This window comes from Bos mutus, chromosome 11 (genome assembly GCF_027580195.1).
Source record: "Bos mutus isolate GX-2022 chromosome 11, NWIPB_WYAK_1.1, whole genome shotgun sequence".
Taxonomy (NCBI): domain Eukaryota; kingdom Metazoa; phylum Chordata; class Mammalia; order Artiodactyla; family Bovidae; genus Bos; species Bos mutus.
This window is the reverse complement of record NC_091627.1, coordinates 83,749,162-83,777,037: the sequence shown is the minus strand read 5'-3', so window position 1 is coordinate 83,777,037 and position 27,876 is coordinate 83,749,162. Positions and strand designations below refer to the sequence as shown.

Sequence of the window (27,876 nt, the reverse complement as noted above, 5' to 3'; positions counted from 1 at the left end):
TCATCAAACTGCCATAGCAGAGGTTCAAGGAGTAGTTAGGTAGCACAGCAGTGGGAGCTTTAGTGGTTCTGACTGCAAGGAGAACCAACTCAGAGAGGAAACACCTCTGGCATTCTCACCAGTTCTGTGCTTGAGGTGGCCTAGTCTCATTCTGCTGATCGGCAGCTGGGGTTTTTCCAAGGAACTCCTTGACTCTCCATCAAGACCTGGAATCCCCACCTCTGGAATTCTTGCTGACTGAAAGCCTCAAAACTAAGCAATGAATCTGCTTCTAAGGCAACGGTAAAGCAACCACGAATTCTCATCCACTACAAATGCAAGCACTTCCAAATGCTTCTAGACAAAGATGATGCCAGAGGATGCCCTTTTTATCTGATCATCCACTGAGGGTGCCATTACCGTGCTGGCCCCCACCCTCAGGCCATCAGGCCATGCCACACTTCACCAAGGAGCTCCTTCGGTGCCCACAGCAACTCTCTGCTATTACTTTATTTTTTCCCCAAAGAGAGAGTTTCTACTTTTCTTCCTGAAAAATGAGGCCAGGTCCTCTGGGAGACAAGCAGTTAGACACCACGTAAGGGGCTCAAGCCCCCTGCCCAGACTTAAAAGACTACAGGGGCCCTGTCCCATGTCAGAAAACACCCTCTTCATTCATCAAAGGTAGCAGCTGGAGTAATGGTCAGGCAACGTGGCCAAAACGGAAAGATGATTTCAGAATTTAGGATAATAAAAATGTTACTGAAAAGTCATGAGACCCTTTTTCCCTTATTTTGTTTTTCTATATAGAACTTATTACTTTTTATTGAATTATAGTTGATTTCCAATGCTGTGTTTATTTCTGCTACACAGCAAAGTGATTTGGTTATACACATACATGCATTCTTTTTTATATTATTTTCCATTATGGTTTATCCCAGAATATTAAATGTAGTTCCACATGCTATACAATAGGACCTTGCTGTTTATCTATCCTATATGTAACAGTTTGTATCTTCTAATTTCAAATTTTCAATCTCTCTCCCAATTCCTCCCCACTTGGGAACCACAAGTCTGTTCTCTATCTCTGTAAATCTTAGAACTTACTACTTTTTATATATTATATACTTTATTTAACAGTTCTTCTTATTCTCTCTCTCTCTCATAGATGTCAACTCTGTAAGGGTAGGGATTTCTGTCTCTTTTGTTCACCCAGTTCCTCGAGCACACCCTGCTACATGGAAGATGCACAGCACCTGCTTTTATTAAATGAATAAAATACTTCTCAGTTGGCCTTGTGCTGATTCATCAAATCTCTGATGTGGAATCAGAATCCAGGTGCTGGACCTAGACATATGCATTTAGAAATGTTCCCTAGGTAAGATGGATACCCCTAAAGTGACCAAAGGCCTGTATCAGACTGAAAAGCCACAATCAATATGCGGTAGGAGAAGAATGAAGAACGGCAACACCTTTTCGTTTATTTGTTTTCACTACAGAGATTAACAATACTGTTCTTTCCTAGCAAAGAGCTCCTTACTGAGGTACTTCATGCAAAATAACCTTCTCCCCTCCTTTCCACCTGAATAAATGTCTGTAGTTTACATCACCTCATCCAGAGATTTTCACCTTTCCCTTGCCCATCTCCTGCTGCCCCACCCCCAAGGAAGGCTTTTGTAAGCACTCCCATTCATCACGTGACAAGGAAAGATGATCCATTTAGGGGATCATCAGCTAAAATCTGAGGTCAGAAATCCCTCCAAAGGCATGTAAAAATCTCAAGGTTTTTCCATTCAGTCAGGAGAAAAAAAAAATGGTGAATGAAATTCTAGCAGTGAACAACCAAAAACTAAAATAAAAGAAGGCAATCCAAAAAGCTGCAGAGAATGATACCAAATTTTAGCCCAACAAGTAAGTTAATACTTAGCTCTAATGACAATAAATCATTTTTTTAAAATAATCTCAACACTGCCCACAAATGTATAGTCTTGGGGTCAAAACATGTTTATATTTTAATTTTTTAACTGGTAAGTAATCCAAAGAAATGGGAAAACAACCCATTCATTCACAAGTTTTCCAAGCTTCTCTTAGCCACTCATATGTGCCAGGTACTGTGTTTTAAAGACATATAAGATGATATTCCCCAAAGAAGCCCACATTCTAGTAAGTCATTACGAGAGACAAGAAGTGAGTCTTGCTTTCCAGAAGACAGAACTCTTCCATGACTAGGGAATCATGGAAGAGGAGAGACTTTTCAGGCATTCAGACAGTAAGACCGTGACCACACCTGGATGCCCTCGAAGTGGACCACCTCATTTCCAGGTTAACATACCTGGGGTCTTGGGGTCATACAAGTGGGCTTCTAGAAACCTCCAACTGCTCCATCTACAGTCTTGCAACCAAAAGATTTCAAATGTAGTGAACTCCCAGAAGGGGGCCTCAGATCATCTCTTCCATGAAGCTTTCAGGGGTCTCATGTTGGACAATAGCAACTATATCAGGTACCATCCACCCTGAAAAGAGCAACCTTTCCTGATGTTTGACCTTACACTGAAAAAAAATGAGGTCATATGTGTGCATTTATTTCTGGGTCACCAAAATAGATCTCCTACCTAAAAATATTTCCCACACTAGCTTGTTGACATTGTGCCTTCAGACATTTGAGTGAAGTATAACCCTCCTGGTATTCCTAGTTCTAGAGAGTAGACCATTTATTTGTTCTCAAGCATGTATTGAACGACTTCTAGTGCAAAGCACCAGACCAAACACTGTGGGGATTACAAAGAGGATTGATTCCTGGTCCCTGTTCCTGATAAATTTACAGTCTTCAGGTGATATTTACTCAAATGACCATGAATAGGAGAAAGAAGATGGAAAATTCCATAAAAGGAAGGGACTGGAAAAAGCAACAGAAGCCAGAGAGAGTGAGGGCATTTCAGAAGGAAGCAATGATGTGACTAAAGGCATAGAACAATACTTCTTCAACTTCACTTCACCTAAGGATCTTCTGGAAAATTCATTAAAGTGAAGATAACTGGGCCCTATCATTGGGTATACAGTAGATCTAAAGAAAACAGTGTAAGTGTTAATTGCTCAGTCGCATTCAACTCTTTGTGACACCATGGACTGTAGTCCGCCAGGCTCCTCTATCCGTGGAATTCTCCAGGCAAGAATACTGGGGTGGGCAGTCATTCCCTTCTCAAGGGATTCTTCCTGACCCAGGGATTAAACCCGGGTCTCCTATATTCCAGGCAAATTCTTTACCTGCTGAGCCACGAGGAAAGCCCTGTAGCTCTAAAGAGGTAACCCCAAATTTGAATTTTAAGAAGCATCGTAGGTGATTCTGATGTAGGTGGTCTTGGCACTGGTAGGATGGGTAGCAATGCATAAAAGGCAGAACTGGGTAGGAAGGCAGAACTAGCTTGAAGGGCATCAGCATGTTTAGCAAACACAGACTAGAGAGGAAAAGGACTTAAACAAAGTCCTTGATGTAAGGTGGTGCTTACATATTAGAAGATAACATTTGTTCTAATATCGGTATGATGCTGATGTGAAATAGTATATCAGATGGGCTCTCATCACAAACTGGGACTCCAGACAGCACTAAAATAACGAAGTCCCAGGATTTCCCTCAGGACTTCCCTGGAAGTCCAGTGGATAAGATTCCATGTTTCCAATGCAGGGGGCACAGGTTCAATCCCTGGTTGGGGAACTAGGATCCCACATACTATGTAGCATGGCCAAAAAATAAAAATGGTGAGTGTGTAGGGGAGGGAAGAGAGAAGAGGGCAGAGAAAAATGGACCCTAATTGGAGATTAAAAGGGTCCTCCAAAGAGGAGATTAAATCATTGAGAGTAACATACATACTTCATAATTTTGGCAAGGGCTTGCTCTGCTTTCCTCAAAGAGAAACAGCTAAGGATAGCTAGGAACCTACATAGACACAGGGCAAAGGAGCAAATCCATGGAAATCTTCAGTTCAGTTCAGTTGCTCAGTCATATCCAACTCTTTGCAACTCCACAGACTGCAGCACGGCAGGCCTCCCTATCCATTACCAACTCCGAGACCACTCAAACTCGTGTCCATTGAGTCGGTGATGCCACCCAACCATCTCATCCTCTGTCGTCCCCTTCTTCTCCTGCCTTCAATCTTTCCCAGCATCAGGGTCTTTTCAAATAAGTCAGTTCTTCACAGCAGGTGGCCAAAGGATTGGAGTTTCAGCTTCAGTATCAGTCCTTCCAATGAATATTCAAGACTGATATCCTTTAGGATGGACTTCAGGTTGGATCTCCTTGCAGTCCAAGGGACTCTCAAGAGTCTTCTCCAACACCACAGTTCAAGAGCATCAATTCTTCGGCGCTCAGCTTCCTTTATAGTCCAACTCTCACATCCAAACATGAATACTGGAAAAACCATAGCCTTAACTGGATAGACCTTTTTTGGCAAAGTAATGTCTCTGCTTTCTAATATACTGTCTAGGTTGCATAACTTTTCTTTCATGGAGCAAGTATCTTTTAATTTCATGGCTGCAGTCACCATCTGCAGTGATTTTGGGAGCCCAAAAAATAGTCTGCCACTGTTTCCACTGTTTCTCCATCTATTTGCCATGAAGTGATGGGACCGGATGCCATGATCTTTGTTTTCTGAATGTTGAGCTTTAAGCCAACTTTTTCACTCTCCACTTTCACATTCATCAAGAGGTTCTTTAGTTCTTCTTCACTTTCTGCCATAAGGGTGGTGCCATATGCATATCTGAGGTTATTGATATTTCTCCCAGCAATCTCAACTCCAGCTTGTGCTTCATCCAGCCCAGCGTTTCTCATGATGTACTCTGCATAAAAGTTAAATAAGCATGGTGACAATATACAGCCTTAACATACTCTTCTTCCTATTTGGAACCAGTCTGTTGTTCCATGTCCAGTTCTAACTGTTGCTTCCTGACCTGCATACATATTTCTCTAGAGGCAGGTCAGGTGGTCTGGTATTCCCATCTCTTTCAGAATTTTCCACAGTTGGTTGTGATCTACACAGTCAAATGCTTTGGCATAGTCAATAAAGCAAAAGTAGATGCTTTTCTGGAACTTTCTTGCTTTTTCGATGCTCCAGCAGATGTTGGCAATTTGTGATCTCTGTTTCCTCTGGTTTCTAAAACCAGCTTGAACATCTGGAAGTTCACGATTCATGTATTATGGAAGCCTGGCTTGGAGCATTTTGAGCATTACTTTACTAGTGTGTGAGATGAGTGCAATTGTGCAGTAGTTTGAGCATTCTTTGGCATTGCCTTTCTTTGGGATTGGGATGAAAACTGATTTTTTCCAGTCCTGTGGCCACTGCCAAGTTTTCCAAATTTGCTGGCATATTGAGTGCAGCACTTTCACAGCATCATCTTTCAGGATTTGAAATAGCTCAACTGGAATTCCATCACCTCCACTAGCTTTGTTCGTAGTGATGCTTCCTAAGGCCCCCTTGACTTCACATTCCAGGATGTCTGGCTCTAGGTGAGTGATCACACCATGGTGATTATCTGGGCTGTGTAGATCTTTTTTGTACAGTTCCTCTGTGTGTTCTTGCCACCTCTTCTTAATATCTTTTGCTTCTCTGGGAGTCTTCAGAGACCTTTCAATCAGGTTCCATTCACAAGCTCTGAACAGACGTCAACAATACGCAGAAACATAAAACCCAAACTGGACCTCCTAGGTGGTGAGGAAAGTTGTGCTCTTTAAATGAGAGGTGTGTAAGGAGCCTCACCATGTTCCCTTCAACTCAAGAGTAAATCTTTGAAGTCACTCTTCTGGCTTTGTAGTCTGTCTCTTGGGACTGGGGATGTTTAATACAGAATTCAGTTTCACGCCATGCAGTAGGAACATGTACAACACCGTAAAAAGAAAATCTTTTTAACAAAAAAATTTCTGGTTATGTGAGCAAGCTGGTGAATTTCATCAGCTTTTTTCCCTGAGTCATTAAGCTTCATCTTCAAGTAGATTGTTTTTCGGGGATGGGAATTTATCAATTGAAAGTTTGTAGGTCTTTCAAATTTTCGTGCAATGTCACAAAGCACAATCCTTTAAAGAATAAGATGCCCTTGAGGAGAACAGAAATAGAAAGTAAAAAGAAATAATTTTTTCAAAACCCAGGTTGGGGGCTTTCCTGGTAGTTCAGTAGTAAAGAATCTGCCTACCAATGCAGGAGATAGGGGTTCAATCCCTAAGCCGAGAGGATCCCACATGCCACAGCGCAACTAAGCCACTGCACCACAACTAGTAAACATGTGCTCTGGAGCCCGGGAGCCACAACTGCTGAGCCCATGTGCTGCAACTTCTGAAGCCTGCATGCCTTAGAGCCCATGATCAGCAACAAGAGAAGCGACCGCAACGATAAGCCCATGTGCCACATGTAGAGTAGTCCCCTGCTCACCGTAACTAGACAAAAGCCCCAACAAGGACTCAGCACAGCCAAAAATAAACATTTGCTTTTAAAATTCAAGTTGATTGATGCTCAGACAATAGTGACTCTTCATCAACATTCTATGTTCTAATTTTCTAAAGTTCCTGACAATAGATGCAGTGACATAGCTCTGAGTGTAAATATAACAAATCCATTCTTTTTTAATGGAAGCAGCTTAGAAAGGAACCAAATTTTTATTTAGAGAAATAAAGCAAATAGCTTTTCAGGAGGTAAAATGTGAACTTTTTATACAAATCCCTGAGCACAGTTTAGGAAACATGCAGTTTACTAAGTAAGGAATCTAATGAACATGTCCTTCAAACCAGGGCTCCTCAACCTCTGCCATCTAAAGCCTGATGTTCTGAGATGGAGCTGGTGTAATAATAACAGAAATAAAGTGCACATAAATGCAATGTGCTTTAATCATCTTGAAACCATTCCCCTCTACCCCCTACCTTGGTCCATGGAAAAACTGTCCTCCATATAATCAGTCCCTGGTGCCAAAAAGGATGGGGACCACTGTTTTAAACCAATCCCATACACCTGTGTTTGAAGAACTATTTATATATTGACTTATGGTTTTAATTTTAGTAACTATGCTATGACTATTATTGTCTTTTTGTGATAGGTTGAGGATTAGATAGGAGCTTTTGAAAAAGAGAAAAAATTCAGTGGAGAAGGAAAGACTCATCATGTAACCATTTTATTAACAAGTAAGATAGTCACTCCTGCCTATTAAGTCTTTGCGTAAGCAAGGATTGTTTTCACCAGTATCAGTGGTTAATGAGAGAACATGTATTCATTCATTCAACAAACACTGAATGTCTATTATGCATCTGGCAAAGTATCCGGGCTAGAACCATGAACTAAACAGACAATCTCTCTCCTCCCAGAATTTATTATCTAGCTAGGAAGACAGATGAGAGATGTTAATTTAAACTGTTACAAACAGAAACACTTATTTAAATTGTTACAGAAAGAAGCATTTATTAATTGATAAATCCTATAAAGGAAAAGGCAATGGCACCCCACTCCAGTACTCTTGCCTGGAAAATCCCATGGACGGAGGAGCCTGGTAGGCTGCAGTCCATGGGGTCCCTGAGAGTTGGACACAACTGAGTGACTTCACTTTCACTTTTCACTTTCATGTATTGGAGAAGGAAATGGGAACCCACTCCAGTGTTCTTGCCTGGAGAATCCCAGGGACCGGGAGCCTCGTGGGCTGCTGTCTATGGGGTCATAGAGAGTCGGACACGACTGAAGTGACTTAGCATAGCATAGCATAAAGGAAAAACACAGTCCTAGGAGAGTAAGTCAGAGAAGGCAATGGCACCCCACTCCAGTACTCTTGCTTGGAAAATCCCATGGACGGAGGAGCCTGGTAGGCTGCAAACCATGGGGTCCCTAAGAGTCAGACACGACTGAGCAACTTCACTTTCACCTTTCATTTTCATGCATTGGAGAAGGAAATGGCAACCCACTCCGGTGTTCTTGCCTGGAGAATCCCAGGGATGGCTGAGCCTGGCGGGCTGCCATCTATGGGGTCGCACAAAGTCGGACAGGACTGAAGCGACTCAGCAGCAGCAGCAGCAGCGGCAGGAGAGTAAGTAATGGAAGGCCTGACCTACTAGGATATTAGGGAAGGCTTTGCTGATGAAATAACATCTGAGCCAAAATTTTTTAAAAGACACTCAGCAAGAAGCCAGGCTAAAGGTTGCTGGAGTGCAAGGCCTTAGGCTGACACTTCTGTAATTACCCTTCTCAGTAATGGGATTACTCACAGACCTACCTTCTTAGATACGCTGGGGTATGAGATCATGTTTAGAAAATTCTAAAAACAGCTTCTGAAATTTTATATGAGAATCTCCCCCTCTGAGATCACAGCCACACAGTGAAAATTAACTGCATTCTACCACACTGCTGGGGACAGTACTATAGACAGAAGGGTCATTGGTCTTGGGGCCAAAAGAAACGAGTGCTAGTCTTGGCTCTCACTGACCAGTCATGTGGCCTTGGACAAGTCGTTTTCCTTTTCTCAGCTTGATCTGTAAAATCAAGGAATTTTGCAGATAGCCCAAAGCTATGATATCCTAATTCCTCACTTTGGCATTCAAGGTCATCATCCATTATACATCACCTGTCTAACTTGCCACATTTATTGTTCCTGGTAGATAGCTGAGCTACGAACTGAAAATTACCCAAATACACACCCTGTTTTCCTTTCTCATGCTTTATCTACCTGTCCTCCATGACCCATTTTGAATATTCAATTCCCCTTCAGAAAACTGCTTTTACTGCTAGGAAAGCCCCTAAAAGTCTTCTAATGTTGCCCCTTCCTCCCTTTTCCCTGCAAGAAAACTCAGGCTATGAGAACTTAAAAGACTTTTTCTCCAAAGCCACGCATTTCAGAAGTGACAAAGCTAAGCTCTAAAACAAGGTCTCTGAGTTTCTAGGCCAGCTCTCTTCCCATGACACCAACCCCAATTGCTTGGAATCCTGCAGCCCCTAGGTGACTGGTGTGTTTCTCTTAAGATCTGTGTCTCGAGGGTTAGGAAGCCATGGCCAACTGGTCAAATTTAGCCTGCCATCTGTCTTGATGATGCCTATTTTTTTAAATATATTTTGAAATGATTGAAACATTTTTAAAAAGCACTGTTTCATATGGGAAAATTACACAATGCTCAAATTTCAGTGTAAGTAAAAAACCGTTTTATGGAGCACAGCACGTCTGTCATGGCTGCTTTCACATTTTGACAGCAGTGTTGAGCAGCTATGACAGGCCCTGTGGTCCACAAAGCCACAATTATTTACTCTGTGGCCCTTCACAAAACAGTTCTGTGAGGGTTCAGGATGGGGTTCCACATGTACACCCATGGCTAATTCATCTCCATGTATGGCAAAGGCCACCACAATATTGTAAAGAAATCAGCATCCAATTAAAATAAATTAATTAAAAAACAAAACAAAACAGTTCTGTGACCTTTGGTGCAGCCATTGTGTGTGTCCTTATCTTCCGGCTCTCCAAGACAACCTTCCACAATCAGAATGTCCCTGTGAAGGCACACAGGTAGGGACAGTCATCCCTCAAGCAGTAAGGACCAATCCTCATTGAGCACTCAGGTGCTATAGGCAGTTCCAGACGTTTTGTAAGTATTAATGTATTATTCCTCACAAAAACCCCATAAGGCTCTCTACTATTATTATTCCCATTTAACAGATGAAGATCCCTGGGGTCAGGAAGACCACCGGAGAAGGAAATGGCAACCCACTCCAGTACTCTTGCCTGGAAAATCCCATGGACGGAGGAGCCTACAGTCCATGGGATTGCAAATAGTTGGACACGATTAAGCAACTTCACTTTCACTTTCACCAGACTAATAAAATGAGGCACAGAGAAGTTAAGGACCTTGCACAATGTTAAATATGCCATTTGTTGAATTCAAACAAACATTAAAGCTAATATGACATGCCTATTGCCTGGAGGACGACGTGGCGACCCACTCCTGGATTCTTGCCTGGAGAATCCCATGCACAGAGGAGCCTAGCGGGTTACAGTCCATAGTGGGTTGCAAAGAGTCAGACGTAACTAAGCACGCATGCACGATATGCCTGCTGACCTCAGAGAACTGTGGTCTGAGTGCCATAGCATCCTTCATTGCATTCATCAATATCCTTGATCTAGAAGCAAAGTCATCATTCTCTTTCCATCTGAGGAAATCACTGCTAGACATCCAGGGACCCCTGAGATCAGAAAACACAGGCACATGCCTAGGGCCTGCTATTAACATATTATCAAAGAACAAGAGAGATGTAACTTTGGTGAAATAATTTCAGAGTCACACATCTGGATCCAACTACATCTCATTTCATTCTATGAATTCATTTAATTTCATATGGCCTCCATTTGCTTATTTCTCTCTCTCTCTCTCTCTCTCTCTCTCTCTCTCTCTCTATATATATATATATATAAACTAAGCTAAGCTAAGTCACTTAAGTCGTGTCCGACTCTGTGTGACCCCACAGACGGCAGCCCACCAGGCTCCCCCATCCCTGGGATTCCCCAGGCAAGAACAATGGAGTGGGTTGCCATTTCCTTCTCCAATGCATCAAAGTGAAAATTCAAAGTGAAGTCGCTCAGTCGTGTCCGACTCTTAGCGACCCCATGGACTGCAGCCCACCAGGCTCCTCCGCCCATGGGATTTTCCAGGCAAGAGTATTGGAGTGGGGTGCCACTGCCTTCTCCGATATATAAACTAGATGACCTCTGATGTGGTCTTCCAGAGCTACCTAGGGTTCTAAGCAGCATGAGAAGTGATGAGAAGGAGTTCTAGAAAAGTGGGCAGGGGCAGCTGCACAGCCAGGAGAAGAGAGACAGTAGAGAAGAGTTACCAACTGACTCCAATATCAACTCTCAGATTTTAGCTCCAGGTGGCTCACATCAACCAACATTTGAAAGGTAGAATCTGGAAGAGTTCAGTTCAGTTGCTCAGTTGTGTCCAACTCTTTGCGACCCCATTAAACGCAACACACCAGGCCTCCCTGTCCATCACCAACTCCCGGAGTCCACCCAAACCCATGTCCATTGAGTCGGTGATGCCATCCAACCATCTCATCCTCTGTCGTCCCCTCCTCGTCCTGCTTTCAGTCTTTCCCAGCATCAAGGTCTTTTCCAATGAGTCAGCTCTTCACATCAGGTGGCCAAAATATTGGAGTTTCAGCTTCAACATCAGTCCTTCCAATGAACACCCAGGACTGATCTCCTTTAGGATGGACTGGTTGGATCTCCTTGCAGATTTGGAAGAATAGTGACCTGCAGTTTCTGAGGAACACAGATGACTGAGCCCCTTAGTCCCTCCCCAAGCTTTATCCTTTCGCCGTTGTCTGATGCCACTCACTCTGGGGGCTGTACCATGAAGCACAGAGGAAGTGGTGGCTGGTGTGCAGAGTAAGCAGCCTGATTCTCTAAACCTGCTAAAACTGGATGCTGTGCATTGAACAGAGCAGAGCCAAAGGGGGCCCTGGTTCCTGTACCTTAAGGGGAGGCAGAAGTGAGGAGCTGAAAAAGCTTCAGGGAGAAAGCACTAGAGCCATTTGGTGCTCAAGAAGGAAAGAAAAACCACCTGTGATGGCACAGAAACCATAACCATCAAATATAGCTGAACCACAACCATCTAGAAAAGTGGGCAGGGGCTATATTCTTTGCCTCACCTCTCACACTGATGCAGCTTCTCTCCTTCAAGGCGTGCTGGAAATTCATCACCCATTTTCGTTTCCCATGTAAAATACGTGTGTGCAACGGCTTCTGCTATCACTTGTTCCAGAGCCACAGGCCCCATGGCATGGTCCTGACTGGGACATGCAGCTTGTCTGAAGTCTGGAAATGGCCTTAACCTTGCTCTGGGGTGGTCCTTGTCATAAAGTAGCTGGGGCTGGTTTACATGTTTTAAAAATAGCGAGACTCTGCTTATTTCAAAGTCCTTTTCATTCTTTGAGAATGAACTAAAATGCCTCCTCCTCCAAGAAACCTTTTCCAGTGTTCTCTTCTTCCTCTCAACGCTAGAGCCCTGGGCTTATTCGACAGCCACAGCCACCTATCTCATTTGGCCCAGTATTTAGGTGTTCTAGACTGTATATCAACAAGAACAAGGAGCAAGGCTTTGGAAAAGCCTCAAAAACTGGTACCATCACCTACTCACTCTTGGACAAGTTTTTTTTAACTGAGCCATAATCTTCATCTTTAAGTCAGAATCAGGATGATTCCTTGCAAGGGTATTACGTAAGAAAATAGGTAAAGTGCCTAGACTGATGTCTGGAACATACTGGGTGTTCAACAAATGTCAAATAACTCCTCTTTAGCATCTGCATTCTCTGAAAAGCCCAGTTCAGTGCATACACTGAGTGCTCAATAAATGTCATAGTTGGGTTAAAATAAATTGCTGAATCACTCTCATGTCTGTTAGACTTCATCTCACCTTAGGTTCAACCATGAAATTATTTTTCTAACTTCACACACAATAACATCTATAAAGTGATGAATTTTTCTGTCTTTCCTAAAAAACTAAGATGGATTCTAATATTTACATTTTATGTTTCTATGTCTATTACATATGCAAAAATGTTTGTTTGAATGAGTATCACACTAGTTTTCTAGGTGAATGGTATGAATACTCCAAATGACACAGCAGAAACCATTCAAGATTTTAAGGATATCATTTCACATTAGGGGACATATCTCACTCATTTCTCAGAAGACTTAAGCTAAATTTTCAAGAAACTCTTGTTACCTTTGCTGCCCTGGAAGTAAAATTTCAGGGTGCCAGTTTATCTTTGCCTCTGTATGGCTACTTTCTAGGTCCCAACTTCAGTAGCCTGGTTCCAATTCCCTGGCACTTCCCCACCAGAAGGACCCTCTAGGGGCACTAGCTGGACAGCAACCCAGTTTCAAACTTCTTTCACTTCCTCTGCACCTTGCTGTGTTCTAGATCCTCGGGACTTCTCTGCCAGATGATCCGACAAACCAATCCAAGTTAATAAATGAACAGATGCGAATGGTTTGTGAGAATGAATGGGAACTCTTTTCTAGGTTATCCCACTGCATTCTATTAGGGATTTATCCCACTCCAGCACTCTTGCCTGGAAAATCCCATGGACAGAGGAGCCTAGTGGGCTGCAGTCCACCGGGTAGCGAAGAGTCGGACACAACTGAGTGACTTCCCTTTCACTTTTCACTTTCCTGCATTGGAGAAGGAAATGGCAACCCATTCCAGTGTGCTTGCCTGGAGAATTCCAGGGACGCTGGAGCCTGGTTGGCTGCCGTCTATGGGGTCGCACAGAGTCGGACACGACTGAAACGACTTAGCAGCAGCAGCAGCAGATAGAATTACTTTATTTAAATGAATGCCTGTAATAGTGAGAATTCCTGATCCTACATTGGTAGACAGATAAATGCTTTGAATCCAGGCATGTTCTGTGCTTCTCAAATCACTTTCTAGGCAGCTGCCTAGAGTGTACTTGCCCCTGCTCACAAACACACTTTCATCACTTCAGCTGCTTTTCATCACTTCAGCGCTTTCCCCCTCCCCCATGGTCTCCTCTTCCTCCTGAAAACTGGCTACAAAGTTTCAGATGAAGAGAAAACAGGATTCTCATGAAACTTTGTACTTACTATAGTTTCCTGACTGTACCCATCAAAGGAGAAATCACAAATGTAGACATAAAACACTTAAGGGTTCAATACAGAGTTGTCAACAAAGAGAGCCTACAGAAAACACTTGAAACACAAGAGCTGGGAGCAACTGTCTTCCAAATTGAATCAACACACTAGTAAAAGACGCCTGATCTCATTTGTATTCTCAACTGCTGGTGATGAAAATATATCAGTAAAAGTAGTTTACCCTAGGAGTCTCCAGTTTGGAAAAAGAGCAGCTTGATATTCAAACCCTGCTGAGAATCTAAGTCATTTATTAGTTGGAAGTTTTCAAAATACATTTTGTATAAAATATCTTTTGTGAAGAGTATGTGTTTGTATGCCCACACGCACGGGAGGCTGAGGACAGAGGGAGACAGGGAGAGGAGATGCAGACACTTTCACACAGGGAGAGCTATCTTTCAGAAGAGAAAAAAAGGAAACTGAAAATAATCCCACTGCACTTAATGAGGCCCCACCGAATTAGCCCTGAGTCCAGCTCAAAATCTCAGAGCAAGACTCTGCAAGCTCACTTTCCCAGAACCTAGTCCATCTTCAAGAGTCAGAGAACAAGTGACATTTGCATCCACTAAATCTCAAGGACGTCTCTCTCACCTCTGGGGGTAGATCTCGCTTTGTTCAGAGAGAAAATTGGAAACAGCTAGTTGAGCAATCTACCAGCTTTGTTAGCCCCAGTTACCACTGAAAATTAGAACCAAATTGATAGGCAGCTGAGGGAATGGATTCTGAAATCCAGAGAAAGTCAGAACATTAGCCACAAGAGGGAGCAGGAGAATCTGATCAGATGGGAGACTACTTGGTACAGGTTATGAGGAGGGGTCTGACCATGAGGTATGTACAATATTGAAAGACATTTTGACAAGAGACATTTATCCCTTAGAGGGAAAAAAAAAAAAAAAAAAGGATGGTGGAAGGCTCAAGAAGAGAGATCTCGGCACGTGGATTCCTCAAGTTTTGTCAGCCCAATGTCAAGCAACAATTTTTAGAGACAAGCAACATAGATACACACTGCAAAAATATCAAATGTGCAAGTTATGTGCTCTACCATCCTCTTTATGTGCTTCTTTTTCCACATTTAATTTCTGTTTCAATTTAGATCTTGTGTATTTCCATGATGATGGGACAGATTGCTTGCTTCTCACCTACTTGCTTTTCTCCATCTACCTGAAGGCATCACAGAGAAAGGGCCTCTGTTACTGAACTACAACATGAAAACCAGATGGTACAGTCCCCAAATGCACTTACTTTGAGAATAACCCATCCATAAGCTAAATGCATGCTTTATACTTTCTTTAAAAGGGAAATGCAACTTGGTAGGATCTACAGAGCTTTTTTCACCATTTATTTTGTCAAAGAAACAGATTAAGTACTTACAGGGAAGGAGATATGCGTTTACTTTGCAAGATAAATAAAACTATTTTTGTCTGGTAAAAAAACATGTTAAATATAGGTTTCTAACAAAATGCTGAAGCTCTCTTGAAATATTTAATTTTCAAAACATAGTGAGTTATTAGAGAGAGCAATTAATACAATTCCTACAAATAGTCCTGTAGGTGTTACTGACTATACTTCACCTTCCTTTTGTAATTTCACTTTCTTTTTGTCATTTTATTTGGAGTTAACACACTGCTGGGCCATGCATTTTTCTTCCCTTTCATGACCAACATATGGGTTATCCAGTACTTAATCTGAAAAGATACAATAGAAACCATTAAATAGTAATGATAAGTAAACTGACAGTAGGTAGATACACAGATGTAAAGCACAGCCTTCATATTCTAATTCATTACACTCCTCTTTCAGCCCTGCTAAGGTTTCAAGGCAGAGTAAAGGCAGTCTGATCGTCATGGACACTCACATCCTTTGCTGTCCCTGCACAGCTCAATAGTGAATAACAGTTTACCTCTGTGCAGGTTTTTGTTGGTTGTTTGTTTTACTTTTTCCCTAGGAATTAGTCATGCCATACTTAATCAAAGAGCCAGTTTAGGGGAGAAAAATGAAGGTTCCTTCTTTAGTAGGTGGGAGAAATAATGAACTAGCCCTCACATCCAAATGGAATCCTTCAAGCAGGCAGAGTCCCTAAAATGAAAACCATTTAAGAAAATACATTTTGCTTCTGATGAAATAAGTGCATCTGTCCCCGCCTTCTCATTCAGGAGGCCCCAAAGATGGAGCGAGCTAGTTCTCTTCCTTCCTCCTTTTTTTTTCTCATGCTAACCTCAAAATTGAGCAAGTTTAGCAAACCCATAGAGGTAAATCCAAGTAACAGAGAGGAACCTAAAAGCAATCATTCCTATTACAGCTTTGTTTTCTTTTCTGAAATGAATGAAATATCTAAATATATTTTCCTCCCTCTTTGCCTGACTTGCTGCAGGAGCAGCTCTGAGAAAGAGAAACCTGCGAGTGAGGAGTGAGTGTGTATGTTAGGGGGCTGTGGATGGGAGGTATGCTTTCAGAATCCCCTCCTGATTGCTCCCCATTTCCCTCAGGATATATCTTCACACAGATACTACAGTGTGGATGTTCAATTGCTCTAACTGGAGAAACTCAAGCTATGCCTTTAACCAGATCTGATCAGGCTCTCCACCTACTCCACCAGCTCCTCCATGACACGGATGTCTGTACTGTCTTAACGACCGTCATTTTTAAAAAAGCTCCTTCCACTACACCTACTGATATCCTTTTCTCTCTCTCTCTCTCTGTTTTTAGTCTTTACACCTCCAGCAGGACAAAGTTTGTATTGTTATATTCACAACCACTAGTGGCTGACTAGCAGTAGAGAGAGAGCGCGCCTGCGAGGGAGCCAGGCAAGAGGGGGGTTAAATAAATACCTAGTGCAGAGGCGGACTTTCTTTGCACAGACTGCGGACACCATGCACAACGCTTTCTTCACAAAATTCTTTGTTACATTCGATCACTCTGCTCACAACCCAACCATTGCCACTTTGTCTGGAGAGGGAAATACGAATTGCCAGCCCAAGCCATTCATCCAGAAGCCACGAGGGAAGGGGGATTTTATACGCCAAGGATGCACACATACTGTATTTTTAAAAGCATCGCCTGTGCAGATTTGGTTTCCGTAGCCGACTGTCCACCCATAAGACCTCCCTCTTTTTCATTAAGGAGGAGCCAAGAAGGATATCCTCACATCTCAGAACACAGACCATTTCCCCAAGAGCCAGCAAAGCTCCAGAGGCAAAGGCGGATAATGCAGCGGCAAAGTTCCCCACGAATCTCGGGGGCAAGCTGCCTGTGCCCGCAGCATCCCCAACGCACCCTCTAGCAGAGTGCCCAAAGGCTGGGACCCTGCAGCCCACTCCCCCCCACCCCCCGCTGCATCCTTCCCTCGCCTGTCCCCCCCGCCCCGGCCACACCTCCCTCCTTTCCGCAGTCCTTACTGAAGGAGCACCCAGGGCTGGCCGGAAAAGAGGAAACTCGCGAGTGTGGGCTTGGGGAAGACCCCAGGGATTACCAGGGGGACGGATGACCATGGAGCTGAGCCCAGTGGGTGGGGACGCCTGGATCCCCAGCAGCGCGGCATTCCGGGTGGACTTCGCTCTCAGCGCCCTGAATCCTCAAGCCCAAGGCGGTGCAGGGTGCAGCACCCCTCCTTAGCAGCCCTTTCTTCCTCCGGCAGGCGGGTACACTCAACGACCAGGCGCACCAGCCCGAGCAATTTCACTCTCCGAGCAGCGCGTACACCCCAGATATGGGTAGGGATACACACACACACACACAATTTAGGAGCCGGTCCTTTCCCAAAGCGGAGGGAAGTGGAGCCTTCTGAACAAATGGAAAATAGTTGGCGGTATCTGACCAAATCCCTTCAGCTGCCCATCAGAAGATCCTACCTGATTTGGGGGAGTGTGACTGGATCCTTCTCCGGTTCCTCCACGCTAGTAGGAAAGACGGCGCACTCCCTCCTTTTTAAATAGCTCCCGAGCTGGGAGAGGTCGCTCCCATCTTCGGGGGGAAGCACAAAGCGGACGGCGGGTGGGCTCCGATGCAGCGCCGGCGCGAGCAGGAGCGGCGGCGGCGGGCAGCCGGTGCGCGCGGGCGGGAGGCAGCGCGGAGGCCGGGAGGCTGGGAGGGCCGGGGCCCGGGCGGCGCGCGCGCTCTCCTCCCTCTCTCCCTCCCTCCCTCCCGCGCACACTCGCCCGCCCGCCGCCCGCAGCCTCGCACTCGCTCTCACGCGCGCTCCCCCCAGCCGCCGCCGGCGCCCAGGCCCCCAGCGCGCCCCACGCCGGCGCCCTCGGCCACCGCGGACGAGCAGAGCTGGTCCGTTTCTGGAGCTCCGGGACGGAGGGGAACAATTCCAGCTTCCCAGCCTCTGCCGCGGAGGTCTGTCGACGTCCTCCCAGCTCTCAGTTCTCGGCCCTGCAGTGCGTTCGGGCCGCGCGCGCTAGCGCTTTCCCCGGCGCCCAACCCGTGGGTTACACGCGCAGACCCGCGCTGCAACTTTTCTTTGCCGCCTTCCTCACCCACAGACAGAACCCCAACCCCGGCTTGCCTACCCGTTTCTCACCTCTGAAATTGTTCATCCAGATATATCTTTCTTCCTCCACTTTCTATCCCTCTGCTAAAGAAAGCTTTCTTTTAGCAAAGGGATCCGGGGATGTATCAATGATTTTTCTCTGAAATCCTCACTCCGTGTTTTTCCTACTTATCGGAACTGTCCAGAAATACGCTAGCTAGGAGCTGCTGACACAAGCAGATAAGGAAAGGGCGGGTAAGGGGTGGTAATTCCCCAGCCAAGAACTCCGAAAGATTCTCCTTTGTTGGTGTTCCCCTCTAAGATTGCAGCTCACCTGAGAATAAAGACCAAGAGGCTGTTTAATGAGAAAGCCCTGAAGCTTTTAAAACTACAGAGAGGAGTAAAAGCTGAGCAATAAGGTTAAGCTGGGAAACATCTAATGCAGCAATCGACGAACCATTCATTGCCCTTTCCAAGAGAAGCATTATCATTGCCAATACATCACTTCGCCATAATTAATAAAGGAGTATTGCGCCAGGCCCTCGCCCTCTTGACAGCTCATTCATCCTTAAGAACCCTTAATGATTTGGCAGGATGAAAGGCTAGACCCGCGGTGGAGTTCACAAACCTGGCTGAATATCAGACACACCTGGGAAGCTAGTGAAAACTGCAGATTGTAGCGTCGCATCTCGAGACTCTGATGTAGCTTCTCAAACCGGGCTCCAAGTTGGTATTTTTCAAGCACGAGTTGATGTTCGCCACTCACTGGTGTGGTTTGCTTAAGTGTGGAAGATCAGTGGCAGCTGTGTCAGGGGGTGAGGGTGGGAGGGAGACGGGAGGATCAGACTCAGAGTTGCGTTCCATAGTAGACTCCCCCCAACCCCCAACCCTGTACTTACTGCTGGGCTCTGGGCTGCCAGGTCACAGGAAAAGAGAAACTCTGACTCCAGGAAACCCGCTGTTTGACTGTGAGGCAGAGTGTGAGGGGTAGGAAAAGTAGCTCTCCTTTGCCTTTTTGCCAATTCTGAGAGCACCTCAGAATCTCCTGGGGAGCTTTTAAAAATCCCAATGCTTAGGCCACACCCCAGAGAGAATATCTTGGAATCTCTTCCACGGGGGTAGTGGGTGAGGGGTTGCTCAGGCATCAAGAATTATTTTTAAGTTTTAAGTTTCCCTAGTTGGTGCCCCATGTGTAACCAAGGTTGAGAATCATGTTCTAGGCCAATGCTCCTCAAGCGTGAACCTGCATATGAATCAGCTGGAGACTGCAGTTTCTTATGCTGTAAATCTGAAACAGGCCTGGTAGCTGCACTTCTAACAAACTCACAAGTGATGGTGATGCTGCCTGAATGAGGACCACTCTTATTAACAGAGGCATGCGGCCTCTTCCTGGTGGTTGTGGACACTGAGCTTGTTAGAGGAAACTCCAAGCTTCTTGACTTGTATATTCCTAGGAATCATTCTTCCCCAAGAACATGTTCCTCCCCTCTGCGATGAGTTAAACTTTCTCAGAAGCCACTCTTCACACAAGCGGTTTATTAGACTGCACTGACTAATGGATATGAATAGAATGACATGTGGGGAGACACAGAAGGTTGCCACCTCCCTGTTAGCATATGTCCTCAGACAAAAATTACTTAGGGTCCTGCCTTCAAGAGTGTGAGAGGCAGACATTTGGCTCACACTCAAGGAAAGGGGCTTGAAGAGAAAAGTGGCTGCTTTGCAAATGACATTGGGAAAGGCATATAACTAGACTCCACCCGTAGGAAATAGGACAAAGCTGACTGAATGCAAGAGCTAAATGAAAATGTGAGTGGAGTACATCTTATTGGAATGGATTTTGTAGAAAGGGTGCGGCCTGTTATTGGTATTATGGATCACTTAGTGAAAATTCAGATTTTCTTCACAGTGTAAGCATGCTTGTGACACATGGGGTGATAAAAGCCCTGTTCTTAAATGTCTGTATTCCAGTAGTGCCCCAAATCTATCTTGTCAGCTGTTGAGAAGGCATTAAGACAACATCATGTTCTTTTTATTCCTGTTTTTTTCCCCCAATTTAGACTATTTTGGTTAATTTTAATATTTGACGGGAGAACTACATTCATTGGTCTTCTCTATTTCCTAGAACCATTAAAAGGTAGCCTAGTGACTTGGCACCATTTTTGATTTGGCTCAATTTATGACCCCTTAATTTTTTTTCCTTTCATTTCTCACTAAAGGCATTTTTATAAGGGTTCCTGGGGCCCAAGGCAAATCAAACCTTTCGTTCCCTCCTAAATGTCATACATGACTGGATTTTTATTACAAGAATTATCAAAGGCTACATCACTGACACAAAGCTCTAGGTAAAAAAATAAGCTGCTCAGGCTGTGACTTTGGAAAGAAAAAATGTTGTATGTAGGAAGACAGTGATTTACATTCCAATGGCAATGCTATTTCCTAATTGTATTCTTGTGTATTGATTGCCAGTCTTTCCTCTGGACTTAAGAAATAGTTGTGGGCCTCCACTGTTATCTATCCCAGTTGGCATAACCATCTTGCAGACTCCATAGGGATATTATTAAGATTTGGTATATTCTAAAGGTGGTTCAGATTTTCAAGAACTATTTGCCTACAAACCGTCAGGGGATCTTTTTGCAAGCTCGTTTGAAACCAAATGAAATTGTTGTGAGTTAGGCAATATTCTACTCTTTTGTCCAGCCTATAGGAAAATTAGACATGTGATCAGAGGTATCCCAAATTTTAATATTGTAGTAAAGCAATCGACAATTTTTCATCATGAGGAAAACAAATACTTCATTGTAATTCGTTTCACTTTGAATGACTTAGGTCAAGTTACCATCCTTGTTTTTGGTTTTGTTTTTTTCAGCACTTGGAGCTTTTTCAGTGTATTAATACAGCGCAGGATGGAAAAAAGTCAGTTTTCATTCCAATCCCAGAGAAAGGCAATGCCAAAGAATGCTCAAACTACCGCACAATTGCACTCATCTCACACGCTAGTAAAGTAATGCTCAAAATTCTCCAGCCAGGCTTCAGCAATACGTGAACCGTGAACTTCCAGATGTTCAAGCTGGTTTTAGAAAAGGCAGAGGAACCAGAGATCAAATTGCCAACATCCCCTGGATCATCGAAAAAGCAAGAGAGTTCCAGAAAAACATCTATTTCAGCTTTATTGACTATGCCAAAGCCTTTGACTGTGTGGATCACAATAAACTGGAAAATTCTGAAAGAGATGGGAATACCAGACCACCTGACCTGCCTCTAGAGAAACCTGTATGCAGGTCAGGAAGCAACAGTTAGAACTGGACATGGAACAACAGACTGGTTCCAAATAGGAAAAGAAGTACGTCAAGGCTGTATATTGTCACCCTACTGATTTAACTTCTATTCAGAGTACATCATAAGAAACGCTGGGCTGGATGAAGCACAAGCTGGAATCAAGATTACCCGGAGAAATATCAATAACCTCAGATATGCAGATGATACCACCCTTATGGCAGAAAGTGAAGAGGAACTCAAAAGCCTCTTGATGAAAATGAAAGAGGAGAGTGAAAAAGTTGGCTTAAAGCTCAACATTCAGAAAACAAAGATCATGGCATCTGGTCCCATCACTTCATGGGAAATAGATGGGGAAACAGTGGAAACAGTGTCAGACTTTATTTTTCTGGGCTCCAAAATCACTTAAGATGGTGATTGCAGCCATGAAATTAAAAGACACTTACTCCTTGGAAGGAAAGTTATGACCAACCTAGATAGTATATTCAAAAGCAAAGACATTACTTTGCCAACAAAGGTCTGTCTAGTCCAGGCTATGGTTTTTCCAGCAGTCATGTATGGATGTGAAAGTTGGACTGTAAAGAAAGCTGAGTGCCAAAGAATTGATGCTTTTGAACTGTGGTGTTGGATAAGACTCTTGAGAGTCCCTTGGACTTCGAGGAGATCCAAACAGTCCATCCTAAAGGAGATCAGTCCTGGGTGTTCTTTGGAAGGAGTGATGCTAAAGCTGAAACTCCAGTACTTTGGCCACCTCATGCGAAGAGCTGACTCATTGGAAAAGACTCTGATTCTGGGAGGGATTGGGGGCAGGAGGAGAAGGGGACGACAGAAGATGAGATGGCTGGATGGCATCACTGACTCGATAGACGTGAGTTTGAGTGATCTCCAGGAGTTGGTGATGGACAGGGAGGCCTGGCGTGCTGCGATTCATGGGGTCGCAAAGAGTCGGACACGACTGAGCAACTGAACTGAACTGAGCTGAATATAGCTCTAGGCATCCCCCATGTCTTTTCCTACTCTGCCCATGTTCACCATTCACCTATCTGCTCCTTCATTGGTTTAGTTTGATACTGATTTCCTCATAAGAAAAAAGCATTTTAGCATCCCTAGCTTTAGCCATTCTCCTGCACAGGAAACTCAGGTGAAACACTGGACCAGGTTTTCTTTGCTGCCAATGGGACCCACGGTTTTTGCTTCAAGGGTGACTGTGGGGATTCTTGTTGACTTCTAAGTGCTATGTTCCCCCTCCCTGGGGTCTTGTTCCTGCAATTAAACTTTTACTTCTCTATTTTGTTTTGAACAGTTGAACCTGTTCTAGTCAGTGGCCCATGCTGGTGGGTGGGAGCAGCCTTCCCAGTAGACTCAGTTATAACCCTTTCTTCCTCAGTGCTCTGTCACTGTAAAGTCAACCACTTCCTCTGAATTTGTCAGTCTCTGCATAGCAGAGACTTGCACTTCCGCATTTGAATAACTTACAGTCAACAGTTGACCTTGTGCAAAATCCTGACAGTTTCATTTTTTATTTCTGCCTCAGTATGATGAGGACATTATCTAGTTTGTACTTTCCAAACTTTACCAATGGTGAGTTTACCAGTCAGTAACTCAATAGCAGAATCATTATCTAGATCAACTAGTGGGTCAGAGAAGAACAGAGACTGGTTAAGAAATAGACTGGTTAAGAAAAGACTCTCTGGGTTTGAATCTCACCTCTGCCTGTGTGACCTTGGGAAGTTTTTTTAACCACGGTGTCTTTCTCTGGAAAACCTGGATCATAAATCTCCTTCAGGGAGTTATGGAAAGGATAAATGTATATAATGTGCTTGACATATATGTACTTGCCTTATCACAGAAATTACTCAATTAGTGGTATTATTATTATTGGTAAATTTCCTTAAAAATTATATCCATGAAGCCAAAAATAAAAGTTTCTATATAATTAGGTTCAACATAATTAGGCCATCCCATTACTGATAATGATTATGCTGTGGTTTTTGTTATTTGGGCTTCCTTGATGGCTCAGATGGTCAGGAATCTGCCTGCAATGCAGAAGACCTGGCTTCCATCCCTGGGTTGGGAAAATTCCCTGGAGAAGGGAATGGCTACCCATTCCAGCATTTGTGCCTGGAGAATTCCGTGGACAGAGGAGGCTGGCAGGCTACAGTCCATGGGGTCACAAAAAGCTGGACACAACTGAGTGACTAACACTTTCATTTTCATTTTCATGCTGTGGTTTTCATTGTATGGAATTCTACACAAAGAATAATCCAGGAAAGCGGATGTCCCTATAGTTGAGAGTAGTTTCCCTCTCTATAATGAAAGAAGCTGCTGTGTGCTTTCCAATTTTATAAATACAGAGTGTGGTTACTGCATCCTCCCTGGATTACAATATTTCTTTTCCTATATGTTCCTCTTTTCCTATGATCCCCTCTCTAATGTAATCTCAGGGTTTAATTTCCAACAGAGCCATTTTCAGCAAATTCCAGTATGAGGAAGATTTTGCTTTTTTGTCACATTAATTTTCTTAACAGAGGACCTTATCTAGAGAACATAAACTTTTTCACTAAGTTTGCACAAACTTTCATCAACATTGATTCAAGGACTCCATCAATAGGGACTCAAGATGAAATCCCCAGAGTCCTCTGTACCTGGCAGTTTATTCCTCAGAATCCAGTTCTGAAGCAATGTCCCTGAAAGATTGTACTTTAGATCTTTCAATAAATCTCCTTTCTTTGGCATTGCCTATGATCTATAGCTCCCTCACTGCATCTTCAATTGCTGACCACTGATTAGACTCTTCTGAGAACTGACAATATTTGAGTAGAGACCACAGTGCCCAGACAGTAGCCCTTGAAAATGTTTATAACAAAGATACCTAAGGGAGAAATGGACTGAATTTGTGGGTGACTTAAGCCATGGCCTTAATGCTGCTGATTCTGCTACCACTGGAGTGTCTGGAAATAATGACATTATATGCTCTTATCTCTTTAAAAACTCAGAATCTTACACAGTATGACCTAAAGGGTCCTTAGCAATTACAAAGAAGGAAAGTTCAGAAACTATATTGTTTCCCCTTCGTTTTAAAATATTATTCTGTCTCACAGAAGTCTTTGCCATCTTTGGATTTGTTTAAGAATTTCTGAGAGTGTAGACCAAAATGAGAGTGTAGACCAGTTAGTTGTATAGATAGTAAATTTATTTGACATCTACAACCTAAATTTTAGATAAGAAATTCTTAAGCGCTAATGAGGCAACTATGATTACCCTCATTTTTACAAGCTGAGAAAGTACAAAGAGATTTGCCCAATCCTGGCTGCACATAAGTATCAGTTGTTTCAAAATAATACTGAAGCCCCGATCCACTTTTTAGAGATTTTGTTCCTACTGGTCTGGAGTACGGACACTGGCATTTTTTTTTAAGTTTCTTGGTTGATTCTAGGTTCAGCTTGAGCTAACCACTAGCTTAGGGTCAAATAGCTAATTAGTGATAAAAACAAGTGAAAAAATTCTCTTTACATCTGCCATAATTCTGTTTCTATCCTGCTGCTACATTGAACATTGGTATTTAACAGGACACAAAAATTCCGACTCTTCTTGGAAATTTAAGATAAATTAAAAATGTTTAAGGGCCTTTTTTGAGTCTCTAAGAGACTCAAGTGGGTACTGTAAATGACCTTACAAAGATAGATGAGCAGGTTGGAAGAGATGATCAATAAAGCAAAGTCTAAGACTGCAGGGCCTCTACCTGTCAGACCCCAGCATCTAGAGTAGCTCTGGGTTCATAGTAGATAAATCAATGAAGCACATAACTGTCCCCTGACCTTTCGGGGGGCGGGGGTGACCTATGTAGACAAAATAGGGGTTTGGGTCATAGGGGAAAATAAACACTTTGGCCCCTGTCCAGTGCAAACTGCAACTTAATAGCAATCATCTCCTAGCTACAGTGCAGGCCCTAGTTAGCAACTGACAGTAGTCACCATATCCACACTCACAGTCCTGCCTGGCCACCTGCTCTGTGATGACAGACAGAGCAGGAGGCCAGACCACACAGAGATGCAATCTGACCAAGCCTCAGGCTTGAGCCTGTAAGCTGACCCCTTGTCAGTTATCTCAGCAATTACTTTTAAGCTCTTGTTTGACCCAGTTTGTAAGCATGTCAGAGAATCTCTTATTTCCTGTTAAGAGGGGTTCTTTAGGTATGTCTTATATGCTTATATGTTTATATGCTTATATGCTTATATGTTTATATGTCTTATATGCTTATATGCATATAGTTTCACTTATTAATTTTTGAAAATCAAGGAACCAAATAATTTCCTGAGAGGTTCAAAACCAGTCATTAAGCAACTCAAATAAAAAGCCAAAATAACTGGGGAGAGCAGAAACGAAACACAGTTGAAAAGTCATATTAATTCATTTTTTCATTTATCTCTTTATGATTCATTCAAAAAATATTTATGAGGACCTACTCTGGGCCAGGCACTGTCCCAGATGCTCAAGACACAATAGTGAAAACATTAGTAAAAGTTCACACCCTCCTAGGATTTACATTCCACTAGAGAAAGAGGCAGAAAGCAAAATAAATTAACACACAGTGTCAGATGGAGATACTCCCATGAGAGAAATGAAGCAGGGAAAACAAGATAAGAGACTTTGGGGAGAAAGTACGAGTTTAGGTGGTCAGTTTTTCAGAGATCAGTTAAGACTGCTCACTGACAGCTTGAGTCCTTTTTTGAGAGTCCCAGACCAATGAAATGATAGAGCACTGTGCTTTGTGTGATCATTTGCTCCTGCCTTGAGTTGCGGTTCCTTTAGGAATTCCCACCTCAGAGCTCCTGGATTTCATCAGGGCTAGGTGCAGAGGCCTAGCCACACGGCTTGCACCTCTGCAGTCATGAGCTTGTGTATGTGATATAGACCCATAAAGACAAGACTGCTGCCAGAAGCTGCACATAAAATGGTTATATTCCTTTCAAGGCAGAATTGCAGCAGGAATTCTAAGTTCCCCTTTGGTTTCATTTAAAGAATAGCATGTAATGAATACATCTGGATGGCAAACATTACACAAGTGAGTTCTCATGGGTAAACCGCTTGCCGCAAAATTAACACCTCTGGAGAGGAGGGAGGGGAATCCCTTACAAGTAAATTGATGGTTCTGGTGCTGCTTTCCATGAGTCTATCATGCCTGCTTTGTCCTTCTTCCCACATTCTTATCTGACATTACACAATACAGATTCCATATGCACACATACACACACACTCTTACACAAGCACACAGTCACTCATATCCACGAATATGAACTGTGGCCAAATATGTTATTATTGGAAAAATCACCATTTGCAAATATGGAAATAATAGCCAACCTGTCATTCTTTTCTACTTTTATTTAGCACAAATAGTCTTTTATTTGCCAGGTCTTCTATACTTGGGTTCAAGTCTACTTAAAAGCTCACAGGCTAAAGCAGTTTATGGCCTATTCATTGCTCTCCTTTGAGACGACAACAATAGATTTGAAGCCTAAAAAGAATACCTGAATTTCATATTTTATTGCTCTTAGAAGATATTTTTTGGTTTTCTGATTTCTTTTGTCAAAAAAAAAGGTATCTCTGAATGTACATAATGCTCAAGAAAAGACAGATTTTAGATGGAAAAATTATTCAACACTGCAAATGCCTACCTAACTCATATGAAAGGATCAGTAAGTATGTGTTAAATAAATGATGCAAATTCGTGGGACATGCCTTATTATAGGGCAGACATTTAAAGAAAACTTAGCAGAAGATAACTGAATTTTTAAATTATTCAGGCAGCAGATAGTAAGCAACTATTCCATTCAGCAGCATGAACTAAGTCCTGTGGTCACTAAAAACTGAATTACATACTTCCCATGACCTTTTGGAACTTAGTCTCAGAGCTAGAACTAGACCCTGGAGATTTTTGAGCATGTGAGTCCTGAAACCAGACAAGTGCTTTAAGAAGGTGCATTAAAAAAAAAAAAAATGTGCATCTTAAGTGGATGACCTGTAAGACTGGGTGTGGTCAAGGATAAAGAGATCCATGAAGAGATAGTCACAGCCCACAGAAAGCCAAGTGAGACAGTGACTGGAGAAGAGAGGCAAAAAATAGTTACTTTTCGCCTTGGCTCAATTTTTGGCAGAGTCCCATTCCCCCACTCAGCCAAGTATTAAAAAAAATAAATAAAAATGGAATTTTCATTTTCGGAGGAATCATCATGGATGGTTTCAATTGGAACACATCTGACTTCTATAATGCTGTTAGTATTCTAGAAATTCTCCTTAAAGTGGTCTGCTAACATGGCAGGAGGCAGGGTCACCTTCTCCAGCAGGCAAGGGAAGCACTTCACCCCTGAGAAGCTGCTCAGGGGTGATAAAGAGCAGAGGACCCCTAGTTGGTTTTAGTATCGTGTTTACATCCTCTGCAGACGATGCACCCTCTTATTCTTTGTGCCTTAAATTGACTCTTCCCACTGCCTAGTCCC

General features: G+C 43.2%; 1 protein-coding gene across 7 annotated transcripts in view; it reads right to left on the bottom strand.

Moving 5' to 3' along the window:
- Positions 1–27,876, bottom strand: part of SLC8A1 (solute carrier family 8 member A1) — a 463,121-nt gene that overhangs the window by 377,792 nt on the left and 57,453 nt on the right. For 2 of the 7 annotated variants that reach the window (XM_070379682.1, XM_005893775.3), the window contains exon 1: positions 17,481–17,775. The exons of 2 other annotated variants lie outside the window; for them this stretch is intronic. Coding sequence is in view for 1 of the 5 variants with exons in the window: in XM_070379679.1 (XP_070235780.1) it covers positions 18,753–18,791 (39 nt within the window). In the remaining 4 variants the exon portion in view is untranslated. Of the gene's footprint in view, positions 1–17,480; positions 17,776–18,154; positions 18,306–18,752; positions 18,907–27,876 lie in introns of those variants that run through there. 3 more of the 7 variants (XM_070379679.1, XM_070379685.1, XM_070379684.1) reach the window with 3 other exon arrangements.